The sequence below is a fragment of the Babylonia areolata genome, chromosome 22, assembly GCF_041734735.1.
Source record: "Babylonia areolata isolate BAREFJ2019XMU chromosome 22, ASM4173473v1, whole genome shotgun sequence".
NCBI lineage: Eukaryota > Metazoa > Mollusca > Gastropoda > Neogastropoda > Buccinidae > Babylonia > Babylonia areolata.
This window is the reverse complement of record NC_134897.1, coordinates 2,463,590-2,480,957: the sequence shown is the minus strand read 5'-3', so window position 1 is coordinate 2,480,957 and position 17,368 is coordinate 2,463,590. Positions and strand designations below refer to the sequence as shown.

General features: G+C 46.1%; 1 protein-coding gene across 1 annotated transcript in view; it reads left to right on the top strand.

The window, feature by feature from the left end:
- LOC143297489 (uncharacterized) overlaps positions 1-15,652 on the top strand; it is a 17,803-nt gene extending 2,151 nt beyond the window's left edge. Inside the window, exons 2-6 of the mRNA XM_076609887.1 lie at positions 2,828-3,110; positions 6,807-6,925; positions 10,250-10,390; positions 12,720-12,854; positions 15,020-15,652. Of these exons, the coding sequence (XP_076466002.1) occupies positions 2,828-3,110; positions 6,807-6,925; positions 10,250-10,390; positions 12,720-12,854; positions 15,020-15,420 (1,079 nt within the window). The 3' untranslated portion in view covers positions 15,421-15,652. The remainder of the gene's footprint in view (positions 1-2,827; positions 3,111-6,806; positions 6,926-10,249; positions 10,391-12,719; positions 12,855-15,019) is intronic.
- Positions 15,653-17,368: the final 1,716 nt, after the last annotated feature.

Sequence of the window (17,368 nt, the reverse complement as noted above, 5' to 3'; positions counted from 1 at the left end):
TAAGGACTTCTAATACAGATAGAAGCTTACTTTTTTTTCTTTTTTTTTTTTTAATTCTTTTTCACATGGATTTAATTTGTTTTGCAGATTAAAAAAAAACTTTGAGAGTTTTGGCGATTAACAAAGATGGCCGACCAAGAAGCATGCTCCAGGATTGAACAGCGGTCAGTTATCAAGTTTTTGGTTGCTGAAGGGTGCAAACCAGTTGAAATTCATAGGAGAATGTCAACTGTGTATGGTGCCACATGTTTCAGCCGAAAAAATGTCTACAAGTGGGCTAAATTGTTTAAAGAAGGACGGAGCAGTGTTGAGGATGAAGACAGTCCTGGAAGGCCTGGAGCGACTGGCTGAGACATCAGTCCAAAGATTTTTACGCTGAGGGAATACGGAAGCTTATGCACAGATGGGAAAAGTGTGTGACAGTGCTGGGAGACTACGTTGAAAAAAAAAAAAGTAGGCTTCTATCTGTATTAGAAGTCCTTATACCGAAAAATTCACCTTATTTATTGAATGACCCTCGTACAATGGGTGACACCAGCTGTCTGATTTCCCGAGGAAATACAACTTGGATGCCCGTGTATTAGACCGTTACCATGAGGGAAAAACACAGTGGTTTTTATATCCATTCGGTCATGTTTTAGATAAAACGTTTCAGATTAGCGAGCTACGTTGAAAAAAAAAAAATGCCACAGTGATTTCAGATGGATGACCTTTACCTGGCAGAATTGCTGCTCCCCTATTCAGATGTGTGCTTCAGTGTAACTTCCACGGCCTACCGTGTTCCTATGTCCACAAAGAAATGATAAAATGACTGTCACAGTGTGTCACTATGTCAGATAACTGCGCTAGACTTTGTGAGAAAGAAATCAATGTGACAGTAAACCTGACCGAATAAAACGTTTTGACTTGTTCTGTCTCCTCTCAGGAAGTGCATTCACAATGATTGGTTATTTTTCCTGTTGTGAGCGAAATTCGATGTCGACAGACAGAACATTTTTCATGGGAAATGATTTAGCCTAATTGTCTAATATACTATTATATATCCCTTCTTCCTCTGATACTCGACTTCTCAGGATACCTCACGTCAGAAGTAAGACCTATGGACACAGATCGTTTTCTTTTCAATCGCCAAAGACGTGGAACAAGCTCCCTGATAACCTCCGTCATTCTGATTCCCTCGCATCAAGTTCAGTTGTGGCAGGCCCACAACTACATGCATGTATATGAATGTGTATTGTGTGTACGTGTGTTTATGTAAGTATGTGCCTGCCTATGTGTGTGTATGTGTTAGGGTAGCTGTTAGATACACATGTATGTTAAAATGTATGTATGCAGTGTGTGTGCGTGCGTGCGTGCGTGCGTGCGTGTGTGTGTGTGTGTGTGTGTGTGTGTGTGTGTGTGTGTGTGTGTGGTCACATTTTGGTGTGTGTATGTAACATAGATATAATGTTTTATGTTATCAAAAGCGTTTTTGTAAAGCACCTAGAGCAGATTTCTGGATAGTGTGCTATATAAGTATCCATTATTATTATTATTATTATTATTATTATATCCCATTGGAGAGGCTCATCACTCAGTCCCATCCCCACCCCCCACACCCGCCTGGAGTCGAGTCCCCACCCCCACCCCCCCCCCCCACACACACACACACATGAACATGACAATTCTCCAAAACCAAAACGTCAAAAAGCGAAACGTGTTAAGCTGACTAGGACAAAACGAATGGAACAGAACATAGCAGGCTGAATTATCACACAGTAAAATAAGACAACACGTAATTGAAGAAACACTAGGAAGTATTATTTCCGAATAAGAAACACTACTGTAGCTACATTTATAATATTTCAAATTCTTAATTGACAGGCCCTGTACTAGACACACCGCTTTCTCGGAAGCAGTTAAAATACGTGTTCTGAATTAATCTGCACATATTGAAACAATAATTAAAAATAAAATCCTTATTCTTGATCAGCAGTGGAAATTCTTAAAAGTGCAGGTCCAGTATTAAAAATATAATAGTATATATATATATATATATATATATATATATATATATATATATATATATATATATATATATATATATATAAATAAAATTTACAGCTTTGTCTTTTTGAAGGACTATGACTCTCAAACCAGGAGGCAAAATTGCACTGGCTCTTAGTGCTGCAACCTTGTGGGCTAGTTGGCCTTTGGGAACCATCCCAACGCCGACTGTCCTAAAACCCTCTTGGCCGAGAGAGTGGGGATGTAACTTGGGCAAGACACCCTCCACTATAATCAAATTCAAGCCCAAATAGTCGGAACAGCAGTTGTCTCCTCTGCTGTTCTGATGGCCATAGTCGGACACGACTGACTATCATATATATATATATATATATATATATATATATATATAGAGAGAGAGAGAGAGAGAGAGAGAGAGAGAGGCATATAGACAACCAAAACGCGGGGTCACCATATAGACAGTTTGTTGTGTGTGAGCCCAAAACAATTCTGACTAAACGAAAATCTTCCAAACAGCAACATGGGAAGTTAACTGTCTTTACAACGCAACTTCATCACATAGTATGCGCAGTTTTTGTTTTCGTTTCTCTGGTCAAGGCTTTTGCACTTGTGACCCCTGGTATATATATATAATCAAAGCGTTGAGGAGCTGCATAATTATGACTTTCCTGGCGGAAAGTTTGGACATGTAAACGCAATACAGACGGATGGACTTTTTCTTTCTTTCTTAATTTACAAAATATTTATTCATTTATTTGTACATCTATCTGTCTATCTATCTATCTATCTATCTATCTATCTATCTATCTATCATTTTCAGCTGACGCAGCAGGCGGCAGTGCCGACCTTGAGATCCTCCCAGCAGCCTTTCTGACGGGTGTCACCAAAGACGTTCAGCTGACCTGCCGCCCGCCGCCCGCCACTGCTATTGCCGATGTGATCACGATCCAGGTGACCAAGACACGAGAGAGCGACCACTCCCATGTCCCGCTGGCCTCTTACGTCACCACGCACTCTCCTGTCGCGGAGGCGCTGGGGGTGCAGCTGGGTGCTTCCGTTTCCGGTCACTATGACCCGTCTGGGCCTGCCGCGTCCTTTCTGCTGTGCGTTAGCGTTGTGACACCCTTCCCACCTCTCTCTCTCTCGCTCTCCCCCCTCTCTCCTTTCCTGCCTCCTTTCTCTGCCCCCCCCCCTCTCTCCCTGTCTCTCCCCCTCTCTTTCTCTCTCCCTGTCTCCCCCTCTCTCTTTCCCTCTCTCTCTCCCTGTCTCCCCCTCTCTCACTCCCTGTCTCCCCCTCTCTCTTTCCCTCTCCCTCTCTCTCTCTCCCTGTCTCCCCCTCTCTCTTTCTCCCTCTCTCTCTCCCTGTCTACCCCCTCTCTCTCTCCCCCTCTCTCTCCCTGTTTCCCCCTCTCTCTCTCCCTGTCTCCGCCTCTCTCTTTCCCTCTCTCTCTCTCTCTCCCTGTCTCCCCCTCTCTCACTCCCTGTCTCCCCCTCTCTCTTTCCCTCTCCCCCTCTCTCTCTCCCTGTCTCCCCCCTCTCTCTTTCTCCCTCTCTCTCTCCCTGTCTACCCCCCCTCTCTCTCCCCCTCTCTCACTCCCTGTCTCTCCCCTCTCTCTCTCCCCCTCCCTCTCTCCCTGTCTCCCCCTCTCTTTCCCTCTCTCTCTCCCTGTCTCCCCCCTCTCTCTTTCCCCCCCTCTCTTTCTCTCTGTCTCTCCCCTCTCTCTCTCCCCCTCTCTCTCTCCCTGTCTCTCCCCTCCCTCTCTCTCCCTGTCTCCCCCTCTCTCTTTCCCTCTCTCTCTCTCCCTGTCTACCCCCTCTCTCTTTCCCCCCTCTCTCTCCCTCCCTGTCTCCCCCTCTCTCTTTCCCCCCTCTCTCTCCCTCCCTGTCTCCCCCTCTCTCACTCCCTGTCTCCCCCTCTCTCTTTCCCTTTCCCTCTTTCTCTCTCCCTGTCTCCCCCCTCTCTCTTTCTCCCTCTCTCTCTCCCTGTCTACCCCCTCTCTCTTTCTCCCTCTCTCTCTCCCTGTCTACCCCCTCTCTCTCTCCCCCTCTCTCTCTCCCTCTCCGCCTCTCTTTTTCCCTCTCTCTCTCCCTGTCTACCCCCCTTCTCTCTCCCCCCCTCTCTCTCCTTCTCTCTCTCTAGGCTCTGATGTTAGTTTTACGTGTTTGTCAGCATCTGCTATTAAAAAGACATGGGTTTTTGTTAATCATAAAATGTAACTGAGCTTACGGTAGGAAAGGTAGGTTGAATTTGAATCATCATGAGACTGTTGGTAGGAAGGGGAAGTGACGTGGCGTGACGTGACGTGACGTGACGTGACGTGACGTGAGGACTGGCGAGCAGAGCTAAGGGTGGTCAACGTTTTGGGTGAGTGTCCACTGCGCTGATGAAATGAAAAAAAACGAGAGGGTCCTTTCAATCCATGACCATGAGACATTTGCAAAGGTAGGCACGTTCCCCTTCCCACTCCTCCTAGCAACAGTCTCATAATGATTCAAACCAAATGCCCCCCCCCCACACCCGCACGCCCCACCGTAAGGGTAGTTTTGATTTTATGATCATAACGCGCCTGATGCTTTAGTCACGTGATGTTACGCGATGATTCAGAGCACCTAGTGGGCTCTCAGTATCCGAGTTCACACAAAGAGTAGTCTTCAATTACACAGTTAAAGTATATAATTGACATGTTCATGCCTTCCTGACAAACAAATCAGACAATAATGAAACACATTCCACTCTTGCAATCTTGATCCAGCATAACCATACAGCCGTATTAGAGAGTCGTTTATCATTGAGATCAACGACCAGAAGCGTTTGTCCAAAGCCTTTTGGCGTGTGTCTTTAGTAAAACTTGATGAAGATGTTATCACTGAGAGATCCATCACCTGCAGCTTCCAGCCCTGTAGTGAAGCTGATTCCTGGCTGGGCTGTTGCTGGGCAGCCAGCTGTCCACGTGCTGTGACTGGTGTGAGTGCTTGTTCCCATTCCAGCCTTGATAAGAACGCCCTTCACACAGCGACTACATGCTTGACTTGACTTTGTCATGTGCTGCTACACATAATGATAATAACAATAATAATAATAATCATAATAATAATAATAATAATAATGTACATTTATATAGCGCCCTTTCTCTCTAAGAGCTCAAGGCGCTTTACATGAAAGAAAAATACTACAAGTTACATAAATCATTCCATTCATGACCACTCTTTCTCAACACCCCTCGCCCCCCATCCCCCTCCCCCCCACCTCCCCCCCATGCCCCCCCCCCCCCACCCCCCCACACACACACACTCTCCCTTTCCCATTCTTCATACATCCAAAGTGAGCTGACATGGGTGATGTTGGAGAACAAGGAAGCTGAGAGTGCTTATAGATAGGTTTTAAAAAGATGAGTTTTTAGTGATGAGCGAAAAGCAGAATTAGAATCAGATGCACGGGTATGATGAGGAAGGTTGTTCCAGATGTGGTGAGCAGCAAAGAAGAAAAAAAACGTTCATCGTAGGTTCTTGTATTGACACAAGTAACTCACTCAGTACGGCCAGTCCTCTCTTCTCCTCTACACAGACCCCTCAGATGTCCAGTGGGTGTCTGAATGACCCAACCTTTAGCTTCCGTCGTCAGAATTGTAGTATTCTTTGTCAACATTCACCTCTTCAGTATAAGAGCCTTCCGCTTGCAATATTTTGATGATGGTAACTGGGGTGAAACGCTGTTAACGTCGTCTCTTTCGCCGTTCGTATGGAGAGAGTTAAAAGGTAACAGAGGAAGAGCGGAGATTTCTTGCGGGAGTTTTAACACTGAGAAGGTCAGAAAGATATGTATGTCCTGCGGAGTGGAAAGCAGAATAGCAGAGACACGCAACTTTGTATTTAATTCTCGCTTCAATGGGGAGCCAATGTGGAGTGCAAAGGTAAGAAGAAATATGATTAGTCAGATGGGCAGCATTGTTTTGAATTTTTTGAATTCGCTGAAGAATATTATGTGGACAGCCTTTGAGAAGAGAATTACAATAGTCAACGGTTTTAATCGTGTCTCTCAGTTCATCATTTCTCTTCGTATATTCTTGCAAGTGTTTAACCAAACACAGTTCTGAGTTCTTTTTAAATACCAAGATTTCTGCAGGCTCAGTTTGAAAACCTGGCCGCGATTGTTTATGTTTCTCTGAAGAAAACGATGACACAGCCCCTCCTGTAGGCAACGTCTCTCCCGATACCAGCCATACCATCAGCCAGAGGGTCTGCTGCAGAGGGTTTCCATCAGGGGGCCAGAGAGAAGCGTCAGGAGCTTTCTGTCTCTCAGCGGAACTGGTATCATCACCAGCAGTGGCCAGTTTTCCTACTGTACAAGCAGGCGGTCGTATTGATGCTTCAACATACTTACAACGTGGGCCTGCTATTTCATCTGATGTAGGAAAGCCTGTAGGAAACCACACCAGAAAACATATCCTGTACCGTTTGACAAATTCAGCGTGCTTCGTCTTTGGAAAAACACCATTCATGTCACGTTGCATTGATCAACTATTTTGATCTGGCTTACTATCGTTAACGATGATTAAAGTACCTGTGAACCATGCAGACCTTTCCCAAACCCTGCGATGTAATTGAACACACGCTTCTTCCACAAGAAAAAAAAAAAGAAGACTTTATGGTGTATTGAATGTGTGTGTGTGTGTGTGTGTGTGTGTGTGTGTGTGTGTGTGTGTGTGTGTGTGTGTGTGTGTGTGTGTGTGTGTGTGTGTGTGTGTGTGTGTGTGTGTGTGCACGCCTCCCTCCCTCGGATGGTTGCACGGGCTGTGTAGTGTGACGCTGCACCGACCTGGCGAAGAGGCGGACGGCGAGTACAGCTGTGAGGTCAACACTCTGGACCCCAGCGGGATGCTGCACTCCTACAGCTCGCGGGCCGCCCTCCTGTCCTTAGGTCCTCACCTGTCCTCACCTGTCCTCACCTATACTCCTCACCTGTCCTCACCTATACTCCTCACCTGTCCTCACATGTTGTCCTCCCATGTCTTCAACTGTTGTCTTCACATGTCTTCAGCTGTTGTCCTCACCTGTTGTCCTCACCTGCTGTCCTCACCTGTTGTCCTCACCTGTTGTCCTCACCTGTTGTCCTCACCTGTTGTCCTCACCTGCTGTCCTCACCTGTTGTCCTCACCTGTTGTCCTCACCTGTCCTGACCTGTTGTCCTTATATGTCGTACTGACCTGTCCTGACCTGTCGTCCTGACCTGTCCTCACCTGCTGTCCTCACCTGTTGTCCTCACCTGCTGTCCTCACCTGTTGTCCTCACCTGTTGTCCTCACCTGTCCTCACCTGCTGTCCTCACCTGTTGTCCTGACCTGTCCTGACCTGTTGTCCTGACCTGTTGTCCTCACCTGCTGTCCTCACCTGTCCTCACCTGTTGTCCTGACCTGTTGTCCTGACCTGTTGTCCTGACCTGTTGTCCTGACCTGTTGTCCTCACCTGCTGTCCTCACCTGTTGTCCTCACCTGCTGTCCTCACCTGCTGTCCTCACCTGTTGTCCTGACCTGTCCTGACCTGTTGTCCTGACCTGTTGTCCTCACCTGCTGTCCTCACCTGTTGTCCTCACCTGCTGTCCTCACCTGTTGTCCTCACCTGTTGTCCAAACCTGTTGTCCTTACCTGTTCTCACCTGTCTCCATCTGTTTTCCTCACCTGTCCTAACCTGTTGTCCTCACCTGTTGTCCTCACCTGCTGTCCTCACCTGCTGTCCTCACCTGCTGTCCTCACCTGCTGTCCTGACCTGTTGTCCTCACCTGCTGTCTTCACCTGTTGTCCTCACCTGTCCTCACCTGCTGTCCTCACCTGTTGTCCTCACCTGTCCTCACCTGTTGTCCAAACCTGTTGTCCTTACCTGTTCTCACCTGTCTCCATCTGTTTTCCTCACCTGTCCTAACCTGTTGTCCTCACCTGTTGTCCTCACCTGTTGTCCTCACCTGCTGTCCTCACCTGCTGTCCTCACCTGCTGTCCTGACCTGTTGTCCTCACCTGCTGTCTTCACCTGTTGTCCTCACCTGTCCTCACCTGCTGTCCTCACCTGTTGTCCTGACCTGTTGTCCTCACCTGCTGTCCTCACCTGTCCTCACCTGCTGTCCTCACCTGCTGTCCTGACCTGTTGTCCTCACCTGCTGTCTTCACCTGTTGTCTTCACATGTCTTCAGCTGCTGTCCTCACCTGCTGTCCTCACCTGCTGTCCTCACCTGTTGTCCTCACCTGTCCTCACCTGTTGTCCTGACCTGTTGTCCTGATTTGTTGTCCTTATATGTCATACTGACCTGTCCTGACCTGTCCTCACCTGTTGTCCTGACCTGTCCTCACCTGTTGTCCTAGCCTGCTATCCTCACTTGTTGTCCTCACATGTCCTCACCTGTTGTCCTCGCCTGTTGTCCCAACCTGTTGTCCTTACCTGTTCTCACCTGTCTTCATCTGTTTTCCTCACCTGTCCTAACCTGTTGTCCTCACCTGTTGTCCTCACATGTCCTCACCTGTTGTACTCACTTGTCCTCACGTGTTGTCCTCACATGTCCTCACCTGTTGTCCTCACCTGTTGTCCTCACCTGTCCTCACCTGTTGTCCTCACCTGTCCTCACCTGTTGTCCTCACATGTCCTCACCTGTTGTCCTCGCATGTTGTCCTCACCTGTTGTCCTCACATGTCCTCACCTGTTGTCCTCGCCTGCTGTCCTCACCTGTTGTCCTCACCTGTCCTCACCTGTTGTCCTCACATGTCCTCACCTGTTGTCCTCACCTGTCCTCACCTGTTGTCCTCACCTGTCCTCGCCTGTTGTCCTCACCTGTCCTCGCCTGTTGTCCTCACCTGTTGTCCTCACATGTCCTCACCTGTTGTCCTCACCTGTCCTCACCTGTTGTCCTCACCTGTCCTCACCTGTTGTCCTCACCTGTTGTCCTCACCTGTCCTCACCTGTTGTCCTCACCTGTCCTCACCTGTTGTCCTCACCTGTTGTCCTCACCTGTTGTCCTCGCCAGTTGTCCTCACATGTCCTCACCTGTTGTCCTCACCTGTTGTCCTCACCTGTTGTCCTCACCTGTCCTCACCTGTTGTCCTCACCTGTTGTCCTCACTTGTCCTCACCTGTTGTCCTCACCTGTTGTCCTCACCTGTCCTCACCTGTTGTCCTCACCTGTTGTCCTCACCTTTTGTCCTCACCTGTTGTCCTCACCTTTTGTCCTCACCTGTTTTCTTCACCTGTCCTCACCTGTTGTCCTCACCTGTTGTCCTCACTTGTCCTCACCTGTTGTCCTCACCTGTTGTCCTCACCTGTCCTCACCTGTTGTCCTCACATGTCCTCACCTGTTGTCCTCACATGTCCTCACCTGTTGTCCTCGCCTGTTGTCCTCACCTGTTGTCCTAGCCTGTTGTCCTCACCTGTTGTCCTCACATGTCCTCACCTGTTGTCCTCACCGGTTGTCCCAACCTGTTGTCCTCACCTGTTGTCCCTACCTGTTCTCACCTGTCTTCATCTGTTGTCCTCACCTGTCCTAACCTGTTGTCCTCACCTGTTGTCCTCACCTGCTGTCCTCACCTGTTGTCCTCACCTGTTGTCCTCACCTGTTGTCCTCACCTGTCCTCACCTGTTGTCCTCACCTGTTGTCCTCACCTGTTGTCCTCACATGTCCTCACCTGTCCTAACCTGTTGTCCTCATCTATCCACACCTGCCCTCACCTGCTGTCCTTCCTAGAGAAACACATTAGGACGAAAATTTGAAGACGAAAATGAAATTCTGCATTAACATATTTTATGAGTGGACAGTGTGTGGGCAGAGTATTTTTGTTTATTTATTCTAAAGTGACTATTGCATTGTAATAACACAACTCTGGCATCCTTCGTCGTGGCGCGAAGCCAGCAGCTGCCACGTGTTAACATCTATCTATCTATCTATCTATCTATCTATCAATTTGAGTATGTTGTAAAATTTCAGTCTATATAATATGTCAACATACGTGAACATAAAACGTTGCTTTTGCTGTAAAAAAAAAAAAAAAAAATGAAGTGATTGTACTTTACAAGATAACTGCTATTAACAACGGGGATTGACAGAGGTGCAGAGATTAGAACGACATTATTTCTGTACATCTGTGCCATGCAGTGAGCAATGCTATGAAGCCGAACATTTGGAATCGTAGGAAAAACAACAACAATAAGAAAGCAATGAAAGAATCAAACGGAACTGAATGGAACTGCAGTCCTCTGTTCTTGTTTCAGCCAGGAACGAGTCAGTGCCAACCTTCTACCAGACGCTGCTGCGAGAGCTCAGACACGACCTTGACTCCCTGACCTCTGACCTCGACACGCTGCAAAGGTCACACCTGGCAGCCAATGCCACGATCTCGGACTTGGACACAAGTAGGACACAACGTTTGTCTTCCAAGCGTGTACAGCTTGTGGACACGAAGTCACACCCAAACGGGCAACGCATTGTCAGCATTCCTCGCAGAACACACACAATGTACTGACCTGGTTTATTTCAGTTTCAAGGAAGTGTCGGCGTGTGCGGACTGATCTATATACTCTACACTACATCAGCTTGAGAAAGAAAAAGGAGCAGATTAGCATCATCAAGTAACCTTCTGTAGCTTATCAGATTCGTTCATTTACGTATTTATTTGTAGTCTGTTCATCTAACATGATGATATTAGACTGAAAATAAATGATATTATTATTATTATTATTATTATTATTATTATTATTATTTGGATTATTATCATTTCTATCATAATGATGATTGTTATTATTAATTAGAAATCGACATTTCTGTATATTCGAATGAAAAGGGGGGGCGGTTGAGGTTGGAGGGGAGGGGGGGGGGAGGGGGCTAAGAAAGGGAGAGAGAGAGAGAGAGACAGACAGAGAGAGAGAGAGAGAGAGAGAGAGAGAGAGAGAGAGAGAGAGAGAACAGAATGTGGAAAAGATAAAGTACAAAATCTAAAATGGAGAGGGTGAGTGTCAGTGATTGGAGAAAGAAAAAACAACAACAACATAATACTGGAAGGGTGTGTGTGAGAGGCGGGACGGGGGAAGCGGGATTAGGACAAAAAAAAAAAAGAAAAAAGAAAAAAAAAGATCAATAATCAAATATTGTATGCACTACTTCTGTATATTATTATTTGGAAAGAGGTTCATGTGGGGACCTACAATAAACAACCAACTGGACTATTTAAACTTTAATAAAGAACAGTTTGAAATATGTAACTTTTTCCAAAAAATGTTAACATTTGAAACTGGTAACACGTGTTCCGTAATTTCTGGAGGCAAAAAAGGTTTCATTACTAAACAGCGGGTTAAAACGTGCTCTAACCGTTAAACGTTCCTTGGAAATGCAATCAATATTTTCACAATATTTTGTGTGGGGGGGCATCAGATGACATGGATGGGGGTTACCCATTCCAAACATTCAAAGCCGTGAACATTTCTGGACCCACACAATGAAGTGAAGGTCTGGATAGCTGCATCAGTGTGGGCCTGTGTGGCGATCTCATGTGCAGTCAGATCAGTGCTGAAAACAAAGGGCGGTGTGAGCATGAATGATTGATTCTATTTCATGTGTGTTCAGGTCCGACACGACCCCAGGCTGACTCTCAAGGCCTGACCAACGTGTTGGGTTTATGGGCACGTCAGGCATCTGTTCCTCTTCAGTCTGTAAAGCAGATGAGGTGTAATGTTTATCGATCAGTCCACACGCTTTGACGTCACCATGGAACTGAAACTGTCATTGAATCTTCCACTTTCGTTTATCAACAGAACGCAAAGCTTTGCCTTCATAATTCCTACAAAAGACAAGTACCAACATATTGCGTGACATCCACTTATTGTAGGTTGTTGTACCGAATACCTACCAATTTTGTTGTTTTGTAAGCAACTGCGTTTTGATGCGTTACAATCAACATTTACGCAAAGCACTTCTGAAAAATCACTGGGAAATCAAAGCGCAACAATCAAATAGAGAGAGAGAGAGAGAGAGAGAGAGAGAGAGAGAGAGAGAGAGAGAGATTTGAAACTTCTTTATTTTTTTTATATTGTCATTGCTTGCAAAGGTCTTTTGACAAGGGTGTATTTCTTTGCGTCAGCAGATTACAATAGTTTCTATGATCTAACAGTTTTAGACACGGCAGTTAAAGAAAGATTGTTAACACTGTCACCATATAGATATATATGCAATGTATCACTTCGACACTTCAAAATAAATAAATAAATAAATAAATCGACCACCCTCTCACACATGCCATTTCAGTTACTCTCAACTCTCAATCCAGAACATATCATCACTCAGTCAACTAGAGTTTACCTTCCAATACATTATGTTGCCCTTTGATAACAAATCCTTGTCTTATTTGTTGTGCTTTTGCAATAAATTTGGGAATCGATCGAATTATAATTTCATCCTCAGACGATAAAGCAGAAACAATGTCGAGCATTTTGGCTACACTCAATTAAAAACAAAAACAAAACAAAAACAAGTGAGTCAAAAAAGAAGAAAAATCTTTCGCAATTCATCATAAGCTTTGCACTGAAAAAAAAAGTGTTTCTCATCACCATCACAGAGAGAGAGAGAGAGAGAGACAGAGACAGAGAGAGAGAGAGAGAGAGAGAGACACAGAGAGAGAGAGAGAGAGAGAGAGACAGAGAGAGAGAGATTCGCAGCATAAACCGACAACGCACGTTTCTTTCTGGTCAGAACTATCCGCCGTCAGCACTGCCCAAGGGAAGTTCGCAAGCCTGTCCAGTGACCTAAACACACACTGGACTGACATTGACAACACCACCTCCTCCCTGCAGTCTCAGCTCAGCTACTTCCGCACCTTGACGCCAGGTAGGACAGCGCCTTGAGGGATCTCTGTCTTCCGTAGTTCATGTATGATAGTCAGTCGTGTCCGACCATGACCACCAGAACAGCAGAGGAGGCAACTGCTGTCCCGACTATTTGGGCCAGAATTTGATTATAGTGGAGAGTGTCTTGCCCAAGTTACACTCTCGACCAAGAGGGTTTTAGGACAGTTGGCGTGAGGATGGTTCCCAAAGGCCAAATAACCCCCAAGGCTGCAGCACTGAGAGCCAGCGCAATTTTGTCTCCTAGTTTGAGAGTCATATCCCTTCACAAGACTACGCTGTTCATGATTTCCCTTTGCAATGGATAAACCATTGATAATACAGCTCTCTCTTTGCTGTTGGCCCAACTGCAAACTTATGTCATTCTGTGATATAAGCTGAGTGGTAATTCATACATTGCTGTAAAATACTCTCTCTCTCTCTCTCTCTCTCTCTCTCTCTCTTACTTTGTTGATATTTAATTCTCAATACGGGTAAACATCTAAAATATATAACGACAAAATTTAGGTGTGTCCGATTCGGTTGTGCATTATTACATATATGGAGAACATAATGATAGAAATCTGGTTTGTCCATTATGTAGAGCATTTTGTTTTGTACTGTCCAACCCTCAGTGAAATTTGACGAAGGTTTCTTCCTTCCAAATATAGCAAATATCCATGCGCCATTATTCCAAGTCTTCTGACGTCACCAACCAGACAACGTGACGTGCGTAATTGATCGTGTTTCTTGTTTAAAGCATTCAAACTTAGATGAGTCGTAACCTCTCAGTATGTCACGAACTACTGTTTCTCATTTATGGTATTATTTCGTTGAAATTCGGTTTTGTTCTTGCTTATTGTGTAGTAGTATTAATTTTGCTCACTTACCCCTTCCTGGGGGGCCATGGCCTGATGAATAAACCATTCGCATTCTCCTGGTTTGTTCCATTGTACCTTGCATGTAATGTGTAAAACGATTGGAAGACTGGATGCTTCAGTGAGTTGAGCGAAAGTTACTTCACTTATTTGGTCAGTGGTGCGATTGGATCAGATTTGCTTTCGGCTTATTCTTTCGTGTGTGTGTGTGTGTGTGTGTGTGTGTGTGTTTTAGCCGCATTTTTTTTTTTTTTTTTTTTGTTTTTTTTTGTTACCATCTCCCCCTCTTCCCTTTGTAACGGTAGGAGTGTGAAGTTTCTTCAGACTGGTGTGTGATGTTTCTTCAGACAGGTGTGTGACGTTTCTTCAGACAGGTGTGTGATGTTTCTTCAGACTGGTGTGTGATGTTCCTTCAGAGTTATGTGTGATATTTCTTGAGACATGTGTGTGATGTTTCTTCAGACTGGTGTGTGATGTTTCTTCAGACTGGTGTGTGATGTTCCTTCAGACAGGTGTATGTGATGTTTCTTCAGACTGGTGTGTGATGTTCCTTCAGACAGGTGTGTGATGTTTCTTCAGACTGGTGTGTGATGTTTCTTCAGACAGGTGTATGTGATGTTTCTTCAGACTGCTGTGTGATGTTTCTTCAGACTGGTGTGATGTTTCTTCAGACTGGTGTGTGATGTTCCTTCAGACTGATGTGTGACGTTTCTTCAGACTGCTGTGTGATGTTTCTTCAGACTGATGTGTGATGTTTCTTCAGACTGGTGTGTGATGTTCCTTCAGATTTATGTGTGACGTTTCTTCAGACTGCTGTGTGATGTTTCTTCAGACTGGTGTGTGATGTTCCTTCAGACTGGTGTGTGATGTTTCTTCAGACAGGTGTGTGATGTTTCTTCAGACTGGTGTGTGATGTTTCTTCAGACTGGTGTGTGATGTTTCTTCAGACAGGTGTGTGATGTTTCTTCAGACTGGTGTGTGATGTGTGATGTTTCTTCAGACAGGTGTGTGATGTTTCTTCAGACAGGTGTGTGATGTTTCTTCAGACTGGTGTGTGATGTTTCTTCAGACTGGTGTGTGATGTTTCTTCAGACAGGTGTGTGATGTTTCTTCAGACTGGTGTGTGATGTTTCTTCAGACTGGTGTGTGATGTGTGATGTTTCTTCAGACTGGTGTGTGATGTTTCTTCAGCCAGGTGTGTGTGTGATGTTTCTTCAGACAGGTGTGTGATGTTTCTTCAGCCAGGTGTGTGTGTGACGTTTCTTCAGACTGGTGTGTGATGTTCCTTCAGACTCCCCTGTCAACTTCCACGCCTGTGTGTCCGGCACTGTCAGTCCCAGCGACAACAGCAACATCGTGTTCAACGTGTTGTCTCACCACACCGCGGACAATGCTTACTCCACGTCCACTGGGTTCTTCACGGTGCCCACAAACGGCACTTACTTCTTCCAGACAGGCATCACCGGTCGAGCTAACACCCACACCTACGCCAGTCTCACAGTCAGCGGAGAGGCCTTGTCTTCAGTGTACGCCTTTGACGACTACTACTACAACCAGGCAATGGCCTCGGCTGTTGTGGAGCTGCGGGTCGGTGAGACTGTGTCTGTGCTGAAGAAATCCGGGGGGCCTATCGAAGGCTCCCTTAACAGAGCGACATGCGAGAGTTACTTCTTGGGCACGCTGCTGTGGTAAGCTGAGCTCGTCTGTCATTTACCTGGCTGCTCCCTGGAGACCATGACCTTGACCCTGGAGTTGTTTCCCGTGTTAATGAACGTGGCGCTGTTTGATTCGTTCTGTCAAATGATTGGGGGACATCGGTTGGATGACTGATTCGCACAGGCGCTGCTTTTCTGGATACTTTGAAAGCTATTGTTTGGATTAAAGAAGCTGGTTACTACTGAAAGGCGAGAAAGTGTGTGTGTGTGTGTGTGTGTGTGTGTGTGTGTGTGTGTGTGTGTGTGTGTGTTGAATTTCTTTACTGATTCCGAACATCTCCGGAGTCAAGTCTTCTAACCGTGAAATGATGTGATTTCACAAAATGCATGCTGCACGAAGGATCTAAATTTTCCTTCACCCAAAACGTGGCACTGAGAATTGTACTGAATGTAGGATGGGGAGGGAGGGTGGTCAATGTGTATAATGACTCAAGCCAGGAGTCCTGTCGCTTCCTGGACCATCGTTTATCAACCTGGCTACTTCTGCTGTGTCTGTGTCACAGTGTTTGGTTACTAGGTTGAGCGGTGGTCTTGTGGTGATGTGCCCGGCTGTAACGCGAGTCCATGGGTTCGAGTTCCATAATTATACAAATCGAGATTTTTCCTCCCCCCCTCCCCCTCCACTAGACTTTGTGTTGTGTTCTGGGTGCTAGGCCATATTAGGGGGAGGGGGGTGGGGGGTGGGGGGTCGTGTCCCGGTCCCCCCTTCCCCTGACTCCGGACACCGATCCTGATCACTGCTGAGGTCTGTCCGGCCAATCAAATGGCCGGCCTATAGCCCACACCTCCACAATGGTCAGCGTTCTACACTCTTCCACTTTTCTGACCTGGTAGGATTTATAATTCATCCCGCCCATCCGCTTTCTTCGTCTGCCACACGCATGTTTAATATCCCGCTTTACAAAGTCCCCATACATGTGTAGACTGCGAACCGTGGTTTTTGGAAATCTCTACCACAAAGTATCAGACACTGTGACAATAATCAAATCTTTCAAATCTAATCTTAAAACATGTTGGTTCAAACAAAATATCTAAACTATACATCCTTCCTGATCCCCTAGGACCATATTCAAACATTTGTTTGTGTCGCTGTGTGAGGGATTAGGGTGTCTGCTTCTTAAATGATGTTACCGGCGGTATTTCAACGAAAACAACAACAACAACAACAAACAACAACAAAAAAAAACCCAGTATTTTTATGTGAGTTTGTATCTGAACATGTTCATCATATCCTTGTTCCATATTTCATACCACACGAGTTGTTAAATCCGCCTAGATCCGCAGGATATGTGCTATATGAATGCATAGTATCTGTCCACATCTGTTCGCGTGAGACACCAACAAAATAATAGGATGATGGATGGATGATGACTGATGACTTGCGCGATGAGTTTGTTTAAAGTGAAGAGGAGTTGCGCAACGTCGACCTCACTCTCTCGTCCGGGTCCACCAATTTCCAGTGGCAAGACTAAGTCGAGACGACTGGAGGATGAGCACGGATGCAGTGGATGACCAAGATATCCTTTCGGTGTCTCATCTTGCTCTCTGCACTCCACAGTGCGTTGCTGTAACCGCCTTCCTCTCCGTTGAACCGATAGGTTTCTTCCGCAGATTCTGCCGGATCCAGACTTCGCATGCATGGGTAGACACACCCCGGGGGCCAACTGCGTGTGGCATGCACACAGCACGGTGGAGCTAGATGGCCGTCGGTGGCTCTCCTGAGCCGACGCCCTTTTATGGATCTCCATAAGGGTGTCTAGCCACCCGCCTCACCAGTCCCAGAAGGGAGTGGTGGGAGTGCCGGTTTAGTCGTCGGCAACCCGACCCTGAACAGGTTGTACTGGATTACAGGTTACCAGTAGCAGATCTAATGACCTGACCTGACCTGAATGACCTGACAAAATAATAAATAAATAAATAAATAA